The sequence below is a fragment of the Seriola aureovittata genome, chromosome 4 (genome assembly GCF_021018895.1).
Source record: "Seriola aureovittata isolate HTS-2021-v1 ecotype China chromosome 4, ASM2101889v1, whole genome shotgun sequence".
Classification (NCBI taxonomy): Eukaryota; Metazoa; Chordata; class Actinopteri; order Carangiformes; family Carangidae; genus Seriola; species Seriola aureovittata.
This window is the reverse complement of record NC_079367.1, coordinates 21,595,215-21,618,480: the sequence shown is the minus strand read 5'-3', so window position 1 is coordinate 21,618,480 and position 23,266 is coordinate 21,595,215. Positions and strand designations below refer to the sequence as shown.

The 23,266-nt window shown below is 40.7% G+C and overlaps 5 protein-coding genes across 5 annotated transcripts; 3 read left to right on the top strand and 2 right to left on the bottom strand.

The window, feature by feature from the left end:
• Window positions 1-44: 44 nt before the first annotated feature.
• On the bottom strand, window positions 45-2,550 carry LOC130167694 (diablo IAP-binding mitochondrial protein-like). The gene is made up of 6 exons (XM_056374115.1): window positions 2,213-2,550; window positions 1,809-1,941; window positions 1,572-1,697; window positions 1,127-1,237; window positions 866-962; window positions 45-728 (listed from the first exon to the last, which is right to left on the bottom strand). Exons 1-6 carry the CDS (start codon window positions 2,347-2,349, stop codon window positions 523-525), a joined length of 810 nt encoding a protein of 269 aa, XP_056230090.1. The 5' UTR covers window positions 2,350-2,550; the 3' UTR covers window positions 45-522.
• Window positions 2,551-3,853: 1,303 nt separating this feature from the next.
• LOC130167754 (odorant receptor 131-2-like) lies at window positions 3,854-4,762 on the top strand. Its single transcript, XM_056374239.1, has one exon. It carries the CDS (start codon window positions 3,854-3,856, stop codon window positions 4,760-4,762), a length of 909 nt encoding a protein of 302 aa, XP_056230214.1.
• A 2,467-nt stretch (window positions 4,763-7,229) lies between these two features.
• LOC130167753 (odorant receptor 131-2-like) lies at window positions 7,230-8,156 on the top strand. The gene has a single exon (XM_056374238.1). It carries the CDS (start codon window positions 7,230-7,232, stop codon window positions 8,154-8,156), a length of 927 nt encoding a protein of 308 aa, XP_056230213.1.
• A 1,005-nt stretch (window positions 8,157-9,161) lies between these two features.
• LOC130167693 (diablo IAP-binding mitochondrial protein-like) lies at window positions 9,162-11,661 on the bottom strand. The gene is made up of 6 exons (XM_056374114.1): window positions 11,316-11,661; window positions 10,912-11,044; window positions 10,675-10,800; window positions 10,230-10,340; window positions 9,969-10,065; window positions 9,162-9,831 (listed from the first exon to the last, which is right to left on the bottom strand). The coding sequence occupies exons 1-6, from the start codon at window positions 11,450-11,452 to the stop codon at window positions 9,626-9,628; spliced, it is 810 nt and encodes a 269-aa protein (XP_056230089.1). The 5' UTR covers window positions 11,453-11,661; the 3' UTR covers window positions 9,162-9,625.
• Window positions 11,662-21,918: 10,257 nt separating this feature from the next.
• Window positions 21,919-22,851, top strand: or95a1 (odorant receptor, family 95, subfamily A, member 1). The gene has a single exon (XM_056374236.1). The coding sequence runs from the start codon at window positions 21,919-21,921 to the stop codon at window positions 22,849-22,851; it is 933 nt and encodes a 310-aa protein (XP_056230211.1).
• The last annotated feature ends 415 nt before the right edge of the window (window positions 22,852-23,266 follow it).

Here is a 23,266-nt window from a genome sequence, read left to right as displayed (position 1 = left end):
TCTATTATATGATATAGCAGCAAACAAGGACCCATCAACATATGTATTTTAAATTAAATACATTTAGCTTCCTTTTATTTTTTTACCATTATATGAACAGTGAAAAAACAGAGGCAAACAATATTTTTATAAAAAGACTGTCTTCGTTACAACAAAACATACAATAAACAACATTTTGTTTGGATGCTGGATAAAACCCACTGCCACACAATCAGTATATACTGAAGATTTGATAATCATTTTCAAGCTCACATTGATCAAATATGCTCTTAAATAGTGATTTATGAAATAGTAAAGAATTAGCAATTTATTTCTTTCCCTTTTCAATATTAGATTTTCTTTGTATAAATGTAAACATGTAAACATCTTACAGGTTAAAAAAGGAACATAGACATAATAGGGAAATAAACTTTAGACAGCTCATAGCTTTTGAAGTTGAATCTGTATCGCAGTGAAATCAACAGCACGTTGACTTAGACTTTTTTTTCTTCCCTGTTTTTGTCCAACATCTGTCTATTTCTCTTAGTCCTCTCGTAGATAAGCTTCGTGCACCTCATGCTCCTCACTATCCTCTAAAGAGGCGGCATATTCAGCCATCCTTTGAATCTCTTCTACTTTAGTCTCTGCCAGCTTCTTTTCTGCGTCCACTGACATTTTCTGTGCCTCCTCCACCTGCAACTGGGCCACTTGTATGTTTGTCCTCACCGTGATGGAGGCATGTTCAGCTCCTGGGAACACACAGATACAAACACAAATAGATAAATATTTAAAATATATACAGGATTTTAATCCTTTCATCATTCCATCATTAGAAATACAGCAGTAGCATTATATCAAAGCATATGAAGGCACACATTTTACTCACCTGAAGTGTACGCTGCCTCAGCCACCAGTTTACACAAGTTGACAGCACTGATCCAGGATGACTCAAAACGTTTGCACTCATTTAGTCTGTCCCCAACCTGTCAGGTGAAAAGAGATGAGACAAACTCTATATCACAAATATATCTTTTTAGTTGTTTATGCAAAGTGTAATAATTCTGGTAGGAAAAACTGACTGCTTTAAGTTCGGTTTAGTTTTGTTTTCAAAGACTTTTCTCCAAAGGGGACAACAGCAGAAACTAACCTCTGCACGCTGGCCTTTGATCGCCTGCTGGAGCAAATCCTCCTCTGCTGGGGTCAGTTTTCCCACTGAGGCCAAATAGCGTTTTTGGAGAGCAATGCGTGTGTGCACAGCCTGTTAGCACACAGAGGCAGGACAGACAGTCAGGAAAAATACAGAGCAACTTAAAATGATAAACATAGAGAAAAAGTACTGTATCTGTGAGAATGTCAATGAAACATGGTTGATGACACATGATCAGAGAAGTGTCTAATCAAATTACAGCACTGAGCAGATTTTGTTTTTTACTCCTATGACTTCAACCCAAAGTCTGGATTTGTAAATTTCTAAACTTTTTCTTAACACATACTGTGAAAATATTTTTTGCCAATGATGGATGAAAATCTCAGATTGAGGTTGGCATCATCATAAGATATGGAAAAATGTTTCACAAAAGATGAAAACCTACCTTTGAATAATCCGTAAGGGCATCTATGAGAGCCAAGGTGGTCTGGGAGAGGAATGTACTTGAACTGTCTGTAACCACTGAGGCTGCTCTTCTGATCAGGAAGTCATGGGAGAGGTTTTCCACTTGCTACAAACAGAGTAAAAGGGGGTAAATTCAGCATTTTAATATCTTCCTTCAGTTTGTGCATGTACAAAATATGAATTATATTACAGCGTCTCTGATAGGAGATTAACCCACCTGTGTAAAAGGGACAGCACAAAGCCCACGGGCAACACTTAAAGGTGCTATGCTCATGTGTGCAGTGTTTGTCCATTCCCCTGAATTCTGGACTCCAGCTTTCCTGCTGCTGAATACGACACCCTCAGAACTGCTGTAGACACATTAGGAAAGGATATATGCGGGTTAATACAGTCATGACCATTGTTATTTCACCTTAAAGTTTTGTAGTGCTGTGAGTTATAAACCTAAGGTTTGAATTTGCCTGCCAATCTTTCAGGTGATGTTTAAGAAATGAAACTTGAAAAAGAGCTTATTCAAACACAAGGAGAAAAAGTTGCTGAAACTTAAACTCTGATAGGCAGCAAAGATCTAGACTGTGCTCCAACTGCATACTACGACATTGCCCATTATTCATAACCAACCTTAGCACACGGATGCAGGCTGCTCCTCTCCTCAGAACACTCTTGCTGGTCCGCAGCAGTGAAATGTCTGTCTGATTTTGCAGAAATCCTCTAGCCGCACGGCTGGCACACACTGAACACTGACGAACAGCTTGCATTTTGCAGATTATTTAAATCTGCTGCACTAGAAGAAAGTATTGATATGATCTATGTAAAATGAGTTGGTGATTGCAGGTTTTCTATTTTCTGCAGTCCGAACTAATTTCTAACGACCTAATCAGCCCACTGTTGCCTTGTCTTTGTAAAATCAGAGAAAAAAGCTTGTTTGCTGCTGGAAATCTTTCAGTCTGCTTGATGACTGCAAACTGTGATGTCCAGTGGGTATTTGTAAGGCCTCAGCGCCATTTCATTACGTAAAAGCATTGATCTGTTGACTCTGCCTGCAAATGTGCGTATTTGGTGTTATCTGCAAAAGCCAACAGGGACAGAAATTACGTACAGGCCTCAGAACCTGATCTGTTTTGGTTGTTTGACCAACACTGTCTCTATTGCATGCAGTGTGCATGCATGAGAAAGAGGACCAGCTGGAGGTCACAACAGAAAGAACTTATAGTCATTTGGATGATTTTTATCAGACTTGAATAACAATGTTCTTACATAACATAAAAAATATCTGCAATATTTTACAAATTAAAAAACAACTCATATTTAGAAAATAATGAATATGGAATGAATTACAATCCAAAATGATAAGGGTACAATAATGAATATAATTTGTATACACAAAATGCCACACTCACAAGGGCTGATGATGCAAACGCCATGTATGTAACACAGCTGAAGATCTGTCATATATTCTAACAACATAGATGTGGAGTATTTTATTACATTAAATGGGAAATGCCAAATTTTATGCATAGAGGTGTTTAAATTAGGTAAATTTTAGTTAATTTTGATTGTAAGGATTACAATATTATCAGATATTTTGGCTTTTGTTTGTAATTACAAACTTTTCAGACACAAGAATGAGAAAACTGAGCATCTGTAATACTCTAAACAGCTTTTGTCTGAATTAATATTTATCCAATTGTTTCGTCTGTAGAGCATTTGCATTTTTAAGAATCAGTACACTTTGTACTTTTTACAATAATGAGCATCTGTAATGCGAACAGCATAAGTGAATGACAGTAATAATAACTAAGATGACTCAGTGATGATCAACATAGTAATTAATCATCTATGAGAGAAACAGTAAACTTTGTACACTTACAACATTAAGTCTTTGGTAAAAACTATTTCTATGACTCCTTGAGGTCACTACACGGTCTCTGCAGCACCAACTTTAGATAGCTAATGAGGGTGACTAGCAGTGAGTGGTGATGACGACAGTGTAGTGAGCAGTGAGTTTTAGTTTTAGATGTACTAGTCTTTAAGTCATCAGACACAGCCGTCTCTCAGAAGGCTGCACAGAGCTCAGCAGAAGAGATTCATCTTTGGAATAACATGGAAGGTTTGGTAAACTGCTGTATTCAGAGAGGCTTGACATTGGACTTTGATTTTTGTAACAAAAATCAAACTTTCTGTTGACAGGTGCATTAGAGAATGACACTTGATTTTACTTTTGGCAGTGCCTAAAAAACTTTGTGTTTGCTTAGAAAATAAATGGCAGATAACAACTCACTGGATGGTGGTGAGTCTCTGCGACGACAGATCAATGACCAGGTCATGATTGTGCAGATCCTGGTGATGATTTTTCTGTGCATCAACTTGTTGCTCATCGTCACCTTTTTTAAGAAAGAGTGCTTCTACACAACAACACGTTACATCTTATTTGCCGTTACATTACTGTCTGACAGCATGATACTAGTAGTAACTGATATCCTGCTCATCTTAAGCTATTTTCGCTTCACAATCCAAGTTGGGGTGTGTGTTGTTATCTGTTTCATGTTGTACCTGTACTATACAGTCACACCATTTACTCTGACAGCAATGACCCTGGAGCGCTATGTGGCCATTTGCATGCCCCTGCGTCATGGAGAGCTGTGCTCCACACGCAATACTATTCACTGCATCCTCATCATCCACAGTCTCAGCTTTGTAACTATTACTGTTGTTCTCTCCACTTTATTTGCGTCAGTCTCCCTTAGCTTCTACACACAATTCAAAATATGCTCTATGGAGATATTCTTTGTTCACACATGGCAGGATCACATTAGGTCAGGTATCAGTCAGTTTTACTTCTTGATCATGTGTATCATAATTGTGTTTACGTATGTTAAAATAATGAAAGTGGCCAAAGCTGCATCCGGAGATGATAAAAAGTCAACAAGGAAAGGGCTCAGAACAGTGGTTCTTCATGCTTTCCAGCTGTGGCTCTGTCTCGTCCAGCTGTGGTGCCCATTTATAGAAGGAGCTGTCCTTCAGATTGATTTCATGTTGTTCGTTCAAGTCAGGTACTTTAACTATATAATGTTTAGTCTTGCTCCAAGATGCCTGAGTCCTCTCATATATGGCCTCAGGGATGAAAAGTTTTTTCTTGAACTGAAAAGCTACACCTTGTTCAGTAACTGAGAACAGCCTCACTTCCTTTTCTCTTTACTTGTGACTTAGGGGCATGTTTTAACTATGTTTTAACCATCTTACATGTTCACTCCTATGATGAAAACACAGTTAACAAACCTTTAACTCCACATACAATAAAATGTCTGATGGTAAAGTATAACCTACAGTTTAACTTTTTATATCTTGCTCTTGTCTATTTTGCATGACTGTACTTAACAAGTCTTTGCTCTCTAAATGCTGCTAATCTGTGCAGCAAATAACCAAGTTACAAATGTTAATGTTAGGTATGTGTTAAAAAGAGAGCTGTTCTAACAATAAAAGCTTATGGTTATTTGGTATCTTTTAGTATCTAAGTTGCATTTGCGTTTCAAATACCCTCATTCAGCAGAAATGACTAAAATATACCTGCTTTGTAATAAACATGTTTGGTATGTTCTTATCAGTCATGTTTCTCATCCACTGAAATGAAATAGCCCTATGTTGTATTATTATCTGTCCATCCATTGTCAGTTGTCCTGCTCAGGGTTGTAGTGGGTGAGAGCCTACAGGCCTTTTTCACATCAGACATTTTGACTTAGTCATAGTTGGAAGAGCACAGGTTTTACTAATTAACATTAATAAATGTTTCATACACATTTACTGTAGATGTGCCATTTGACTGAGAATTGAGCCATTATTAATGTTTTTAATTTCACTTGTGCTTCTCCAACTATGACACTCTAAAGGTTGGATCCAAACTTACTCTCTATGAATTACACTGCGCACTATATCCCTATCTGCCAGTTTACTGAGGCTGTTCTCCTGTGAAATCATGCTCATTGGTCATCAGTGCAAGCAGCTTATGTCAAACCATAGTTATGTTCTATTGTTAGGCAGCAGTAAGTATGACAGAAGCAGAGGGGGAAGTCAGGTGATGTAGTATAGAGCGATAGAGTCTGCATTAGGTGAAGGTTGGAGTGGATGGAGGGTAAATGGCCTGTGCTTACATTGCTCTTTACACTACAAACTCCATTCACACAGATAAACGTACAGCTCACTCAAGATACATCGGGGGGCAATTCAGTTCAATATCTTGCCCGACGACACTTCAACATGCAAACTGGAGGAGCTGGGAATAGAACCACCGACCTCCCAATTAGTTGACGACCCACTCTATCTCCTGAGCCAAGGCCTGTGTGTTTTGTGGATCCCTCCGCAAAACACAAGACTGTGACAAAGGAAACTGCTATCTGCGTCTTGTTTGAAGCAGCCACCATTCCACAACCTCAACCGCATGTTTATTATTGTAACTATGACGACAAAGGTCCATGCGCCTGCCACCGCAGGGGCATTATTTGAGTGGATGCTGCTATGCATCACATCAGAGGATAGGGACAGACAACTTATATGGTTGTGAAAAAGCAGTCTGTAAGTTGTACAAGGCTACACCTGTAAATGATGATGCAAAGCCATGATGATAACCAATCAGACACAATAATGAGAAAACTGAGTATCTGTAATGCTGTAAACAGCTAAAATGACTCAATGATGATTAACATAGAAATGAATCATCTAATTGTTTATTCTATAGAACATCCTCGTTTTTTAAGGAACAGCACACTTTGTACTTTTTACAATAATACAACACTATGGATGCTTTCACACCTGTGCTTTTTGGTCCGGTTAAACCAAACCCTGATTCGTTTGGGCAGGTGTGAAAACAGTAATCGCACTCAGGTGCGCAACAAAACAATCACACCGAGACCATTTCGAGGAGGTGGTCTCGGTCCGATCCCAAACGAACTCAGGAACGCTTCGTTTTTGATGTGAAATAGTTCTGAACTGGATCCGACCCCACTAGCAGGTGAACTCACAAGTTTGAGCTAGATGTTTCCTGTAACCTGCTTCCTGTGTCGTTCCTGCTCCCATCAGACAATTTGACCAATAAGCAGAAGTAAACGTTCTCATGTGGTTTGTAATGATGCATTCTGGTTCACTTCAGTTTTTCTCTACGTGAAAGAAAACCAAACCAAGGGGAAAATGCTACAAGTTTACAAACTCAGCAACTGAATCAGACCAGAGCAAACAAACATTAGATGTGAAAACACCCTAAGTCTTTGGTAAAAACAATTTCTATGACTCCTTGAGGTCACTACACGGTCTCTGCAGCACCAACTTTAGATAGCTAATGAGGGTGACTAGCAGTGAGTGGTGATGATGACAGTGTAGTGAGCAGTGAGTTTTATTTTTAGATGTACTAGTCTTTAAGTCATCAGACACAGCCGTCTCTCAGAAGGCTGCACAGAGCTCAGCAGAAGAGATTCATCTTTGGAATAACATGGAGGGTTTGGTAAACTGCTGTATTCAGAGAGGCTTGACATTGGACTTTGATTTTTGTAACAAAAATCAAACTTTCTGTTGACAGGTGCATTAGAGAATGACACTTGATTTCACTTTTGGCAGTGCCTCAAAAACTTTGTGTTTTCTTAGAAAATAAATGGCAGATAACAACTCACTGGATGGTGGTGAGACTCTGCGACGACAGATCAATGACCAGGTCATGATTGTGCAGATCCTGGTGATGATTTTTCTCTGCATCAACTTGTTGCTCATCGTCACCTTTTTTAAGAAAGAGTGCTTCTACACAACAACACGTTACATCTTATTTGCTGTTACATTACTGTCAGATAGTTTGATGTTATTCATCTCTGATATCCTGCTAATCTTGAGCTATTTTCGCTTTACCATGCAAGTTTGGTTGTGTGTCATTATTTCTTTTATGGTGCTTCTGTATCTTACAGTCACACCAGTTACTCTGACAGCAATGACCCTGGAGCGCTACGTGGCTATTTGCATGCCCCTGCGCCATGGAGAGCTGTGCTCAACACGCAGAACTGTGCACTGTATTCTCATCATTCATGGCATCAGCTCTGTGCCCTGCATCGTTATTCTCTCCACTTTCTTTGCATCAGCGTCTCTTAGTTTCTATAAACAATATCAGATATGTTCGGTGCAAATGTTTACTTTTTATGCATGGCAGGATTATATTACTTCAGCTGTGCAACAATTCTACTTCTTGGTCATGTGCATGATTATTGTTTTCTCCTATATTAAAATAATGAAAGTGGCCAAAGCTGCATCAGGAGAGGATAAAAAGTCATCAAAGAAAGGGCTCAGAACAGTGGTTCTTCATGGTTTCCAGCTGCTGCTTTGTCTCATCCAGCTGCTGTGCCCATTCATAGAGACTTCGGTACTTCAGATTAATTTCAGGTTATTTGTCAATGTCAGATACTTTAACTACATAATGTTTAATCTTGCACCAAGATGTCTGAGTCCTCTAATTTATGGCCTCAGAGATGAAAATTTCTTTCAAGCACTGAAACACTATGCCTCTATTGGCTTGTTTAAAAGAAATATTATTTGACAAGTTAGAATAATAATTTTCTAACAGAAATTGCATTTAATTTATTGAAATTAAAATTTCATTAAAACATACTATAACTGAAATAGTAACTGTCTATGTTCGCAATTCACTTTCTAAATAGTTAAAGTGTAAATTTGGGATTTTGGATAAGACAACAGAGCCCAAGATGATGAATTGTGGTCTCAGAACAGTCTGTAGGGCCGATTATTAACACTGCATGGATCACTGGGTCACTAGTGATTCATGGGACAGAAACCCATTATTTCTTAAGGGGGCTTTTATTGCTGTGCTAACATGCTGCAGTAAGCATATTGTATCATTTCTAGTTGCTGACATTTACATACTAGATTAGACTAGATACATATGAGATTTGCTAGTTTCTTTATCTAAACAGTTACCAATGGCTTCTCTCTCCCCCCACATTCTCCTGCTCTCTCTTGCTCGGTGTGTGTCTTGCTGAGTGTATTGGATGCACTACTCTGCTTCCCTGCAGCCGGGAAACCAGGACAGCTGGGTGACTGCCTGTGACAAGAAGTGTAGCCCCATGCCCATACACAATCCAGCCATATGGTGACTTATATGGCCATATAAGTCTCTAAATATAGTGACAAATGCACTAAGTTGGCAACACTCCCCTTAATAGAACCAAATCACTTCTAAGAGCAATGGCCAATGGGAAGACTTCCCCTCTGTTGCGGTCCAGTCAAAATCCGGACACAGGTCAATGATACGGCCAGGGACTTAACACTCACGTCTTGTCATAAGTTGTGCTTTATGTAAAATTGAATATCTATCTGTATCTTTAAATCAAGTTTTGTTGCTTTTACAGAAGTTATTATTTTTTAGGCAACATTTCAAAGGCAGATAAGATTTGGCTTTAAGCACTTCTTGTTGTGAATTGACCATGATCTGTCCTACCACTAAGTCATATCATGGTAAATTAGGATATATGATATGGATAAAATAGGATTCTATGAAATGGCAACAAACAAGGACCCATCAACATTTATATTACATTAAATAGACATGGATTCACTTTATTTTAACTGATATGTGAACAGTGAAAAAACAATGATACAAACAATACTTTTATAAAAAAAAACATACAATAAACAACATTTTGTTCCAATGTTAGATAAACCCAACTGCCACACAATAGATACTGAAGATTTGATAATCGTTTTCCAAAAGCTCTAAAATCAGCTCACATTCACTAATGAAACATATGGTCTAAAACTTATGATTCATGAAATAGTAAAAAATGACTTGTTAGCAATTTATTTTTTTCCCTTTTCAATATGTCACTTTCTTGGTCTAAATGCAAATGTGAACATCTTTAAGGCTCAAAATGAAAGAGCAACAAAATAGGGAAATAACACGTAGACAGCTCAAGTTGAATCTGTATCAATATAAACTGAACAGCACTGTGGCATTATTTTTTTCTTTTGTCCAACATCTGTCTATTTCTCTTAGTCCTCTCGTAGATAAGCTTCGTGCACCTCATGCTCCTCACTATCCTCTAAAGAGGCGGCATATTCAGCCATCCTTTGAATCTCTTCTACTTTAGTCTCTGCCAGCTTCTTTTCTGCGTCCACTGACATTTTCTGTGCCTCCTCCACCTGCAACTGGGCCACTTGTATGTTTGTCCTCACCGTGATGGAGGCATGTTCAGCTCCTGGGAACACACAGATACAAACACAATTAGATAAATATTTAAGATATAAACATGATTTTAATCCTTTCATCATTCCATCATTAGAAATACAGCAGTAGCATTATATCAAAGCATATGAAGGCACACATTTTACTCACCTGAAGTGTACGCTGCCTCAGCCACCAGTTTACACAAGTTGACAGCACTGATCCAGGATGACTCAAAACGTTTGCACTCATTTAGTCTGTCCCCAACCTGTCAGGTGAAAAGAGATGAGACAAACTCTATATCACAAATATATCTTTTTAGTTGTTTATGCAAAGTGTAATAATTCTGGTAGGAAAAACTGACTGCTTTAAGTTCGGTTTAGTTTTGTTTTCAAAGACTTTTCTCCAAAGGGGACAACAGCAGAAACTAACCTCTGCACGCTGGCCTTTGATCGCCTGCTGGAGCAAATCCTCCTCTGCTGGGGTCAGTTTTCCCACTGAGGCCAAATAGCGTTTTTGGAGAGCAATGCGTGTGTGCACAGCCTGTTAGCACACAGAAGCAGGACAGACAGTCAGGAAAAATACAGAGCAACTTAAAATGATAAACATAGAGAAAAAGTACTGTATCTGTGAGAATGTCAATGAAACATGGTTGATGACACATGATCAGAGAAGTGTCTAATCAAATTACAGCACTGAGCAGATTTTGTTTTTTACTCCTATGACTTCAACCCAAAGTCTGGATTTGTAAATTTCTAAACTTTTTCTTAACACATACTGTGAAAATATTTTTTGCCAATGATGGATGAAAATCTCAGATTGAGGTTGGCATCATCATAAGATATGGAAAAATGTTTCACAAAAGATGAAAACCTACCTTTGAATAATCCGTAAGGGCATCTATGAGAGCCAAGGTGGTCTGGGAGAGGAATGTACTTGAACTGTCTGTAACCACTGAGGCTGCTCTTCTGATCAGGGAGTCATGGGAGAGGTTTTCCACTTGCTACAAACAGAGTAAAAGGGGGTAAATTCAGCATTTTAATATCTTCCTTCAGTTTGTGCATGTACAAAATATGAATTATATTACAGTGTCTCTGATAGGAGATTAACCCACCTGTGTAAAAGGGACAGCACAAAGCCCACGGGCAACACTTAAAGGTGCTATGCTCATGTGTGCAGTGTTTGTCCATTCCCCTGAATTCTGGACTCCAGCTTTCCTGCTGCTGAATACGACACCCTCAGAACTGCTGTAGACACATTAGGAAAGGATATATGCGGGTTAATACAGTCATGACCATTGTTATTTCACCTTAAAGTTTTGTAGTGCTGTGAGTTATAAACCTAAGGTTTGAATTTGCCTGCCAATCTTTCAGGTGATGTTTAAGAAATGAAACTTGAAAAAGAGCTTATTCAAACACAAGGAGAAAAAGTTGCTGAAACTTAAACTCTGATAGGCAGCAAAGATCTAGACTGTGCTCCAACTGCATACTACGACATTGCCCATTATTCATAACCAACCTTAGCACACGGATGCAGGCTGCTCCTCTCCTCAGAACACTCTTGCTGGTCCGCAGCAGTGAAATGTCTGTCTGATTTTGCAGAAATCCTCTAGCCGCACGGCTGGCACACACTGAACACTGACGAACAGCTTGCATTTTGCAGATTATTTAGATCTGCTGCACTAGAAGAAAGTATTGATATGATCTATGTAAAATGAGTTGGTGATTGCAGGTTTTCTATTTTCTGCAGTCCGAACTAATTTCTAACGACCTAATCAGCCCACTGTTGCCTTGTCTTTGTAAAATCAGAGAAAAAAGCTTGTTTGCTGCTGGAAATCTTTTAGTCTGCTTGACGACTGCAAACTGTGATGTCCAGTGGGTATTTGTAAGGCCTCAGCGCCATTTCATTGCGTAAAAGCATTGATCTGTTGACTCTGCCTGCAAATGTGCGTATATGGTGTTATCTGCAAAAGCCAACAGGGACAGAAATTATGTACAGGCCTCAGAACCTGATCTGTTTTGGTTGTTTGACCAATACTCTCTCTCTCTATCACGCTCTCTCTTTTTCTGACTCTCTTTCTGTCTCTCTATTGTTTGTGTGTGAGTATATGTTAGCATGAGAAAGAGGCCCAGCTGGAGGTCCAGTAATTTAAACCATTTGTATCAGAAATGTTCTTTCTTTTTTTTTTCTTTCCTTCTTTCTTTTGACTTTAAGGCATATTTTAGAAATTACATTTTACAAGTTATAATATTTAACTTTATAATGTCTAAAACCAACCAGACCTACTGTATGTTATTTATGTGCATAGATTATACCAAAACTTTGAATCATGGTAACGGTCCATTTCATTCGGTCGCCTGTCATTATAGCGTCACATCTCTTTTGCGCATGTGTTAGCGCTATCTCATGACTATTGAGCATAACATTTAAAAAAGAAAAACATAGAAATAGGATGATTCAAGTGTAAGTGCACATACACACAGACACCCAACATCACCCAAACAGATGCATAAACATACACATGTTTACACACTGTCTGACGAAGCATTTCCCCAACTAAAATGCATAATATTTTCTAAATAGCGTGGCATGCATTAAGTAGAAATTTTGAGGAACGCTGATCGACAATATTGAGGAGGAACTACTCAGCGTGTCTTACAAAGAATCAGTGCTCCTAAACCATACACTTTCAACTTGGTGTGAACTTCCTTTTAGAATACTGGTGTAATAAACATCAACTGTGAAATATGTAAATAAAATCAACTAGATTATTGGAGTTCTATGGGCTGAACAAAGGGGTGATGCACTGGGCATATTTAAAAGAAAAGGATATACAAAAATATAATTTATCAATTTATAACTCGCAACAACAAATCAACAAATTGTATCTTGACCCCGTCAGGTGTGATGTCTCGTCATCTTGGTTCGCAACAGAAAAACTATTTCTCTTGGAATTTAAAAAAAAAATGTGACATCATCATGGATAAACCTCCCGAAACTCAGGCTGAGGAAGAATTATCATGGCCATACTTGAGCAGTTATTGTTTACCAAACCAAAGCTAACATTCCAGCACTTTCCCATGAATAGTGGGTATTTAATTTTTTTGGTTTACATAAAACCTGTGAAAAAGTAGGCACTTTTTGCAATAAACTGGCATGTGACTTTTTTGTATCATATTTTGTTATAATTTCCTATCAAATTTACATTGTCAATTTCATAATTTTTTTACAAAGTAGTTTCAACTACTCTTTCTACATAGTTTTAGTTCACTAAACTGGATTTCTCCCTTGGGTATCTTTTCTGTAGTTCAACTTCTTCCAGTGGGAAGTAATTGCTTGCAAAATTCAGCTTTCAAAATAGTTTCCCCAAAACTGGTCATTGATGAAGTCTAAGGAGTGTTTGTTGGCCCTTGGACCCTATTGTACACCAAAGAACAAAAGACTCATGGATTGTGTATGCAGCGTTCAGCTTCTTTAATATGCATTGAATTGGAGGAAATCTTTTTACTTTTGTCTGCTTGCATATCAATGCAACATGTCAGTCTGACGAGTGTCAATATTCCGAAGAACACTCGGAGTAATTTCAGCTTGTTTAGGACTCCTGCTACATTAGCCATTGGGCTAGGTTGCGAGTCACACAATGGATTTGGCAAAGTTGTTTTAGTACCAAGCTTGCATGGCCAAGTGAAAATATCACACTGCTGGTTGCAGGAGTTTTTGACATATCAACACTGAGGTTCTACTCAGAAAAATAGCACAGTACAGTTTCTTGGAACCTTCTCGTTAAGCTGCTATATTGGTCTTGTCCATGTGACCTCCCCAACTTTTATCATTTTGTAACAAAAATCAAATTTTCTATTGACAGGTGCATTAGAGTATGACACTTGATTTGACTTTTGGCAGTGACTTAAAAACTTTTGTTTGCTTAGAAAATAAATGGCAGATAACAACTCACTGGTTGGTGGTGAGTCTCCTGGACGACAGGAGGTCATTATCATGCAGATCCTGGTGATGATTTTTATCTGCATCAACTTGTTGATCATTATAACCTTTTTTTTTTCAACCTTTCACATCTGTTTTGCCATTATCTTACTCTCTGACAGCACGGACTGATTCACAGTGCAAGTTGGGATGTGTATCATTATCTGTTTCATGTTCTGTATGTTACAATCACACCAGTTTCCCTGACAGCAATGACCCTGGAGCACTATGTGGCCATTTGCATGCCCCTGCACCATGGAGAGCTGCCAAGTGGCAACCTCTCCAACGCAGAAATGCTAAAAACTGCAGTTCTTTGAATGGCTGCTTGACGCTGGCTCCAAAAGTGAGTCAGTCCCCATAGACTCTCATAATAAAATGTCCAAACTGACAGTAGAAATAAACATGTTTACTGCCTGGTACAATAAATGCTTTTGGTCTCTCTAGCTAATTTCCCCCTTCATGACAACTGTACGGGGGTGAATTTTATATAACTCAGCCATTTAAATTTTATTAAGATTCAAAGTTATGCATAATTGAGGGCTTATCGCTTTGAGTGTCAGGTGGGCGAACGTATGCTTGCCACAAACGGCATGTAAGTCTCGGCTCAACACATGCTCCTCAGAATCCTTTGGGTGACATCACAGAGGTTACATCCATGGATCACATTACGTCAGCTATAAGTCAGTTTTACTTCATGATCATGTGTATCATGATTGTGTTTACTTATGTTAGATTAATGAAAGCTGCATCAGGAGATGATAAAAAGTCAACAAGGAAAGGGCTCAGAACATTAATTCTTCAAGCTTTCCAGCTGTTGCTCTGTCTCATCCAGCTGTGGTGCCCATTCATAGAAGGAGCTGTTTTTCAGATTGATTTCATGTTGTTTGTTCAGGCCAGGCACTTTAACTAACTTTAAATATCTCTGGTCACATTGGTTTCATTGGTTACATTACATAGGTATGGTGAATATGGGCGTACAAGATGATGAGACATTTAACACACAGCACTGAAGTTGTGCTAAATTCCTTTATGTCTTTGTCTTTGTCTGTGTGATTGCATCCTCTACTATACCCGTGTTCTCATTTTTTTGTTATTCATTTCACTGAAAATAGCTTAGATTTCTCTCTGTCATTTAATATTTCACTAAAACTCTTGTTGCCAAAAGTTTGGAAATCGCGTTGATTCTGTCTGATAGCCTTCAAAAAAGTTACTTGCTGAGGTGGCATCCGCTGGGGTTCAGAAGCAGAAAGTTTGTTTTGGACACAGATTTTGGTCCAATCCCCTACAGTCCTGATTACTGACGCAAAACTTGCGTAAAGGGCTGGCGAGCCCCTGTGAGGTGCTCCCACTAGAGTGAACTTGTTTGCCAAACAAATGACAACTTGAGGTTGCACAATTAGACTCAGGAGCTTAATGTTAATGATCAGCTAGTCTGTTAATTGCTAAACTGGGGATATGGGACTTGTTCTCTAATCATGCTCTGCCGAAGTCACACAGTACATCCTCGTTGAGCTCTGAAATACATTTTTAATATATTTAACAGCTTTATTAAAAAAATATGTAAACAAAAGAATCTTTACAACGACTGTCAACAAGACAGTCCCTCTCCCTCCCTCTCCCTCAGGTAACATATGTTCAACCACACAACCAAACGTCCTTTAACCCTGACTTAAATCATTATATTGCCATGCACGTGGCCGTAACCCAAGTTGTTTATGTGTCTGAGGTTTAACTTAACCTTAGCCAACATCACTGACTCCATATGTATGAACAGCCTCAATAATTTGAGCGAGTCCATTCTACAGCTTTTATAGCCTTCTCAACATATTAGACGCCGACACACACACAGAGAAAAGGGGTGTCGTTTTTGTACCTAAAGGTACATTTTTCTGAAAAGGTTCTGAAACGGTCCGTAGGGTGATAACTCTGGACCTTGGTTTAATTTTAAAGGCACTAAACTGATTGCCACTTTGGATCCCACATCCCACACCTGCCTCACAGAATAATGTTCTCTCAAAAACTTTGCACATCTAGTGCAAAGTTTCTCCTGCTTTTAATTTTAAAGGTATAAAATCATTGCTGACAGAAAAGGGTACATGTTTGTACTTTTTTATAAGATTAAGGTACAGGCAGATGATGCTGCAAATCAGTGATTTAAATTTAGGGGCATGTTTTTGCCTCATAAAGGTGCAAAATGGCATGTCGCTCCAACTGTACCTCATAGGGCTGGGTATTCTGATTTCCTGAATCGATTCAAATCGGATTCACAAGGTCCCAATTTGATTTGATTCAATTCGATTCCCGATTCAATTCGATTCGATTTGATTCGATATTGATTCAGTTAGAGAAATTGAAGTTACAACATCAGTTTTTCTTGGATATGAATAAGATTCTCAGATAACTAATGCTGTAAATTGTTCCTCTAACCTGGTGCATTGTCCTTCATCCTTGAGTCCAATTGAACGTTTGTACAAAATTTGAAAAAATTCCCTCAAGGCGTTACTGAAATAAAGAATGGGACGGGCAGACAGTTGGATGACCTGAAAATGGCTTGCGCCACAGCTGTCGCTGGCGTGCAGGCGTGATAATAAAATGTACTTTAACGGAGTATGTACCACATATCAAGGCTGAATCCTTACTGCAGCGGCGTGGGTTTGAATCTAGCCTGGGCCCTTTGCTGCATTCAACCCCCCTTTCTCCCCGCCTTTCCTGTTTCCTGTTACTGGAAACAAAACTGAAATTCAGAAAAAGTTTTAATAACCTTGGGTAGAACAGCCACACATTGTACTATAGCCCAATACCTCATCATTGCAGCAGCCATGTTTGTTCAGCAGAGTTGCAGCTCATACATACCTTTCTCAAATGCACAGCTGTGGTTTCTATTGTCATTTGAGGAGGAAATACTGTAACATACTAAAGTCATGTAATAATATAGATGCAGGTGGATCAAATATGGCTTATCTTTTATGTGAGTAATTTTTATTTTATTTCTTTTGAATAATAATAAGGTTCGTGGGTTATAATATGTGTGGTTGTTCTCAGGTTCCCAGTATTTACTACAATACTTATCGTATAGTTTATTTCCCCTTTCCTTTAAATTGTCCACTTGTTCCCTACAGTCTTGATTTCTTCCACTGTCCACCAGTAAGAACCAGTAAGTATTTTATCATACAATGAACTTCCACTGTAAATCGTGGGCAGTTTTATAAAGTGTTACCAGACATTTTTGTGGTCAATTTAAAGAACTTCCAGTCGCATAACGTCTCCGAACAGTGCAGAGCTGAGATGCTTTGGCCTCCTATTCTGGCAGGGCTCAGTACTTCTGCTGACTCGTCAGGGTTAGGACAGTTTCCCTGGGTAAACAATAATTGACTGTCAATGTCCTCACTGCTGTGTATTACCAACAGGTTACTGCACTCTCTGAAAACTCTTCCCCTCCTCTTTGCTCACTCCACAATATCTTTGACAAACATCAAATTATGAGCCATGTTTTCCTCTTTTTGTGTTGTTTTGCGCCACCAGAGACCTTTGGAAAATATCTTTGTGACACCGATGCTTTCATGAGTGTTAAGGTGCACTATAGTAACTATAGTTCAGCAGTAGTGATACCTGTTACAAATATAATCTCTGCAACACAGACAGTTCTGTAATAAGGCCCAGGAGCTATTTTGCTCATCCTGCAGTGCTATACTTATCTCGAAAGAGATCTATCTTCATTAACAGTGACATCTACAGCTCATAAGCTGTCACCTCCACTGACTTCTACAATCTAAAGGAAAAAGCACTGAAGGACACTGGCAAACACTTTGGTCAACAGTTCACAAACTGCATTAGACAAGACACAGCTGGAACCACTGACCCAGCTCGCTTTAAAAGTGTCCACTCAGCAGAATTATCTCATCACAGTGCCAACAATCAATATGAGAGCTCCCCCTTCCAACTGGAAAAGGTTCAGCTGAGTCAATGCACTCGGGGGGGGAAAAAAAAGATTGAAAGGAAATTTTGCTGTCCTCATGCATTAGTATTACATATGAGGTTATCAATATGTAGGCACATTTGCCTTTAGATTTTCACTCAACTTCTCAACTTGGCTTTTTATTATATGGGATGGAAAAAATAATGTACACACACACACACACACACACACACACACATGCGTATAAATATATTTATACTTACACAACACAATTTGCCTATCACCAAACCAAAGTTGCTATTGGTTTGGTGAGACCAAACTTGAGCTAAAGGGGGAGTGACTATTGAGCTTACTTTCATCAAGAGGACAGAAACATGTCTTCAGTGGTTCACTGATGAAAGTGTAAGTAGTTGACTGTTTGCTAACATTTTAGCATGAACTGTTCCCCTGAGTGGATGATGCTAGTAATGTACCAATATTTTGTACTAAAACAAAACATTTAGTTCTTGGTACAAAGTACGATACAGTACAGTACAATCACAGTCACAGTCAAATTGAATGAATTCACTCTGTCCTGCACCAGTATCAAACATGGAAGTGCTCATACATTGAACACTTTCTGATAATGGTTAATGGATTATGTAGTAATGCTTTAGAGATCAGTTATAAGTCATTATAAGAACAACTTTTAGGTTGTGGAAAATCCTCCTCCAGTATGATATTAACATTAATAAATCAATCAATTACAACTTATATACTCTTTATAAATAGTGGCTTTTCAGAAAGTGACACCATGATATTGTATTATTTGTGTCATGGTTTGCTATGGCAGACACTTTTTGTTCGTTTTGTTTGGACTTTTTGAACTTCCTGTTTTATTTTGTAATTTTTGTAATTGGTTTCCATGTAACCCGTGGTAACCTGTTTTTTGAAGTTATTTTTGTTAATTAAACATTCTGCACCCCATCCCCCTGTGTTGGCTGCATTTGGGTCCTACTTACCACTAACCCGTGACAGAACGAACCAACCAAGATATGGACCCAGCGGCCTACGCCAGCTTCATGGCTTTTTTGGGGGTGTGTAGATCCTCCCAGCCACCACCCCTGTCGGTCAGCAGGCCTCTTTGCACGCTGGCTGACCCGTTCTCGGACTCTGACCTGGAGGACCCTGACGAGTCGTCTTACAGGGGGAACTCGCCTTGCTATTTTCAGGGGATTTCGTGGAGGCCACAGTAGGCGAGGTAATCATGGCTCCCGTCGCCATGGGGAGGCTCGGCCTCGGCCTAAGCCCCAGGTTCCTCGCTTCCGGCCAAAGCCAAAGTCCAAGGTCCCCAGCTTCCAGCCCAAGCCCCAGCTACCCCAATGTCCAGAGCCTCTACTCCCCTGTGGGCAGGAGCCTTCACCAACCACCCTGGCTGACGCATCAGCTGTTCCAGCGTCGGGGGTTCCAGTTGGTGTTTCGTTGGCTCCTGCCCCACTTCCCGGGTCGACCATCCCGGCTGGCGCATCAGCTGTCTCAGCGTCGGGGGTCCTGGTCGATTCCTCCCTGGCTCCTGAATTGGGTGGGCTGGACAAAGTCTCCCCTGTTCCTCGTGTCCTGTCGGCGGACCAGCTGACTCTTGACTCTGGTTCCCAGTCAGTGGTCCGGCCGACTCCTGTTCCTCGTGTCCTGTCGGCGGTCCGGCTGAATCCTGTCCCTCTGGTGGTGTCGGCGGCCGCTACTTCGTGTTCTCCAGCGGCAACGACGACTGTTCCTGTCTTTCCTGTGGTGTCTACGGCCGCTGCTCCGTGTTCTCCAGCGGCGTCGACGACTACTCCTGTCTTTCCTGTGGTGTCGGCGGCCGCTACTCCGTGTTCTCCAGCGGCATCGACGACTGTTCCTGTCTTTCCTGTGGTGTCTATGGCCGCTGCTGCGCCGTGTTCCCCAGTGGCGTCGATGACTGTTCCCGTTTTTCCTGTGGTGTCTACGGCCGCTGCTTTGTGTTATCCAGCGGCGTCGACGATGGCTACTGGTGTGACATCACCACCTCTCCTGGTTCCTGATGTGATGCCACCGCTTCTCCTGGTTCCTGATGTGACGTCACCGCCTCCCCTCGTTCCTGATGTGACGTCACCGCTTCTCCTGGCTCCAGCCGTGAAGTCACCTCCGCTCCTGGTTCCTGCCAGGGTGCCACCCCCCATTGATTCTTGCCCTGACTCAGCCCACATGGCTCTTGGTGTCATTGACTCCTGCCGGGGCGCCGCCTCCGGTGGTCTCTGCCTCCGTGCCGTCTCCGGTGGTCCCTGACTCTGTGCCGCCTCCAATGGCCCCTGACTCTTTGCCGCCTCCGGTGGCCCCTGACTCTTTGCCGCCTCCGGTGGCCCCTGACTGTGTGCCGCCTCCGGTGGGCCTTGACTCTGTGCTGCCTCCGGTGTTCCCTGACTTTGTGCCGCCTCCGGTGGTCCCTGACTCTGTGCTGCCTCCTGTGGTCCGGCCGATCTCTGTTCCTCGTGTCCTGACGGTGGTCCAGCTGACTACTGCCCCTGGTACCAGGTCGGCTCCTGCTCACCCTCCAGAGGGGCGTCGCCGTCCTCCTGTTCGCCCTCCAGAGGGGTGACGCCATCCTCCGGCTCGACCTCCGGAGAGACCCCGTCTTCGCTGCCGTCCTCCTGCTCGCCCTCCAGAGGGGCGACGCCATCCTCCGGCTCGACCTCCGGAGAAACCCCGTCTTCGCTGCCAGCCTCCAGAACGGCTCCGTCCGTTTGCCCGACCTCCGGGTCGCCCCACTGAACTGCCCAGCCTGTCCATAAGGCCTCCGAGCCGTCCCCCTGAGTTGCCGTGTGTTGCCCCTGAGCATCGGAAGATGCTGTCCACTGGCCCCTGGATCCGTCCTCTAGCCCGAGTTAGTGTTCTGTTTTAAGGTCGTCTGGAATCCGACCCTTAAGGGGGGGTTCTGTCATGGTTTGCACACTTTTTGTTTGTTTTGTTTGGACTTTTTGCACTTCCTGTTTTATTTTGTAATTGGTTTCCATGTGTGTCAGTGTTTTTGCTTCCTGTCTTGGTCCTGTGTCTGTGGTGATTGTCTGCCCCGCCCTAATGTGTTTCACCTGCGTTCAATCACCCTTGCCTCCCTTGTCTATATAGTCCTTGTGCTTCCCTTTGTCTATGTTGGTTCGTCTGTTGATTTCTGGGTTTGTCTTCATCGGTTCACGTCTCCTGTTCATGTCTGGGTTTGTCCTTGTTTTGTTCTGGTTGCCTATTGTCATCCCCTGTGGTTCCCTGTGCCTGTTTTTTGAAGTTCTTTTTGTTAATTAAACATTCTGCAACCCATCCCCCTGTGTTGGCTGCATTTTGGTCCTACTGACCACTAACCCGTGACAATTTGCTTAATATTACTGATGTATTACTATGAAAGTAGTATTTTAATGTTGTAGCCACAAAAGCGGAACTAGTTACTTCATACACGTTATTCATATTAAATCAATTACAAAAAAAACATAACCTCATCAGATGTTTTGTATAAAATCTGAATCTGCAAAATTAAACAGACATTAGATAAATATAGTAGTAAATATAGTAGTAAATTGGCATACTATAATCATAGATATTGTATCACTCTTTATAGATTGGAGATGTAAGTGATGCATTTAATATCTTTCATCTGCAGCAATTGCAATTTTATTATTTGGAATAAAATGGGATTATTGATTTTTTATTTTATTTATTTTTTTATTTTTTTATGTTTCACATGGGTTCATCACTTTGTTTTTACTTCTTGCGTGTCTGCTTAAACCGTCATCTATCAAAAAAAATTAGGTTTAGAGCTTCCTACCATAAATCCTGATGAACAGGAATACCAGCTCATTAGTCCATCTCCACACTGAAATCTGTTGATAATGAGAAACATGATGCTTTGTGACGTCAGCCTGAAACCAATGTATCTCTGGAGGAAGAGCCTCCCAGAGATGTTGTACGTCAAACACACAATATGTGATAAGAAGAACAGATATCTGAACTCTTCTGACTGATGAGGATATTCTTAGGTGAGTGAAGTGATCTTTTATTCTGAATGTTGGATGTGTAATACAAACAGTTCATTATCATGTTCTTTTATCTAAGGGGGTTGACATTCAACTAGAGTTGTGTTATATGCAAGTTTTATGTATGTATTGTATTTCTCATTTGTATATGGATTTTTAATTATGATTTTTCTTTAACAGGTGTGCTCCAGTGCACAGCTGCAAAATGCAGAACCTGACTGAACTTCCAGCCAATGCAACATCCCAGAGAAGCCTGTCTGTCATCATCAAGGTGTGTGTGACAATACCCTTCTTCGTTATCTTCCTGTGCTGCATTGCTGTTATGCTGCACATCTTTGTGACTCACAGGCAGTTCCTGGAGACGTCCCGTTACATCCTGTTTGCCTACATGCTGATCAATGACACCCTCCAGCTCTTGTCCTCTGTGGTGCTCTTCCTCTGTGTCATGGGTCAGGTGAAATTTGCTATTGTGTACTGTGTTCCTCTTCTGTTCATATCCACTGCCACTTTCCAGAACACACCCTTAATCCTGGCCACCATGTCACTGGAGCGTTATGTCGCCATCTTCTATCCGCTTCAACAGCCGGCCACCTGGCGCTCAGACCGTATCTGGATCATTATTCTGTCTGTTTGGTTCATCAGTTGTATCTTCCCTATCATTGAATACTCCATTGGGGAACTTGATCTTGCTGTGGATGTCCTCTCTACCCCTGTGCTTTGCAAAACTGTTGTCGTCAACTCATCTCCAATCCAGAAATTGTTCAAAGCTGCTTTAAATGTGCTCTTCTTTGCAGTAGTGGCTGTCATCATCCTCTTTACATATGTGAGAATCCTGCTAGAAACCAGGAAGCTGAGACAGGACAAAGAATCTGTGAGCAAAGCCATGCACACTGTGCTGTTCCATGGCTTTCAGTTGTTGCTGTGTATGCTGGCCTTCACTCACCCGATCACTGAAAGTCTCATAGTGCTGAACGCCAACTGGCTACCAGAAGACGTCGCCTTTTTTAATTACTTCTGCTTCATGCTAATCCCACGCTTTCTCAGCCCGCTCATCTACGGCTTTAGAGATCAGAACCTCAGGGGCTACATTGGGAAAACATTCCTCTGCTGCTCAAAAAAAGTCAAAGCCACACACTGATTTAGTTTTAATTGATCTCTCAAACATAATGCACAAATATCATAGGATGTATTTTGTGATGTTTTAACAGGATCTCTGGTGCAGGTCTAAACAAGTCTTAAAGGATAGCTTGACAATTTTTCAAAACTGCCTTTAAACAAAACTCAGGTGCTCATATGAACATTAGGAGCAGTGTGTGTGTGTGTTTGTGTGTGTGTGTGTGTTTGTGTGTGTGTGTTGTGATTATTTCTCCTTTTCGAGGTCAGAAACCTTTTGTTCTTTCAAAGTTCATCTGAAGCATCTGTAATAGAGTATGAAGCTTCAGCAATCTGAGTTAGACAGATCAATGTGGTATCTGTCAAAGTTAGTCTTTTTATTATAAAGTTCTCTCTAAAGAAATATGGGCCCTGACTACTGAATTAAGACAGATTTGACA

Bases quoted from the DNA above. Each gene is read 5' to 3' on its own strand.
- LOC130167753 (XM_056374238.1), top strand. From the start codon at position 7,230: ATGGCAGATAACAACTCACTGGATGGTGGTGAGACTCTGCGACGACAG.
- LOC130167694 (XM_056374115.1), bottom strand. From the start codon at position 2,349: ATGCAAGCTGTTCGTCAGTGTTCAGTGTGTGCCAGCCGTGCGGCTAGA. The intron at 1,698-1,808 runs GTGGGTTAATCT...CTCTGTTTGTAG, and splicing joins GTGCTGTCCCTTTTACACAG to CAAGTGGAAAACCTCTCCCA. The intron at 963-1,126 runs GTTAGTTTCTGC...TTCACCTGACAG, and splicing joins TCAAAGGCCAGCGTGCAGAG to GTTGGGGACAGACTAAATGA.
- LOC130167754 (XM_056374239.1), top strand. From the start codon at position 3,854: ATGGCAGATAACAACTCACTGGATGGTGGTGAGTCTCTGCGACGACAG.
- or95a1 (XM_056374236.1), top strand. From the start codon at position 21,919: ATGCAGAACCTGACTGAACTTCCAGCCAATGCAACATCCCAGAGAAGC.
- LOC130167693 (XM_056374114.1), bottom strand. From the start codon at position 11,452: ATGCAAGCTGTTCGTCAGTGTTCAGTGTGTGCCAGCCGTGCGGCTAGA. The intron at 11,045-11,315 runs GTTGGTTATGAA...ATGTGTCTACAG, and splicing joins GCCTGCATCCGTGTGCTAAG to CAGTTCTGAGGGTGTCGTAT. The intron at 9,832-9,968 runs GTGAGTAAAATG...GTGTGTTCCCAG, and splicing joins TGAGGCAGCGTACACTTCAG to GAGCTGAACATGCCTCCATC.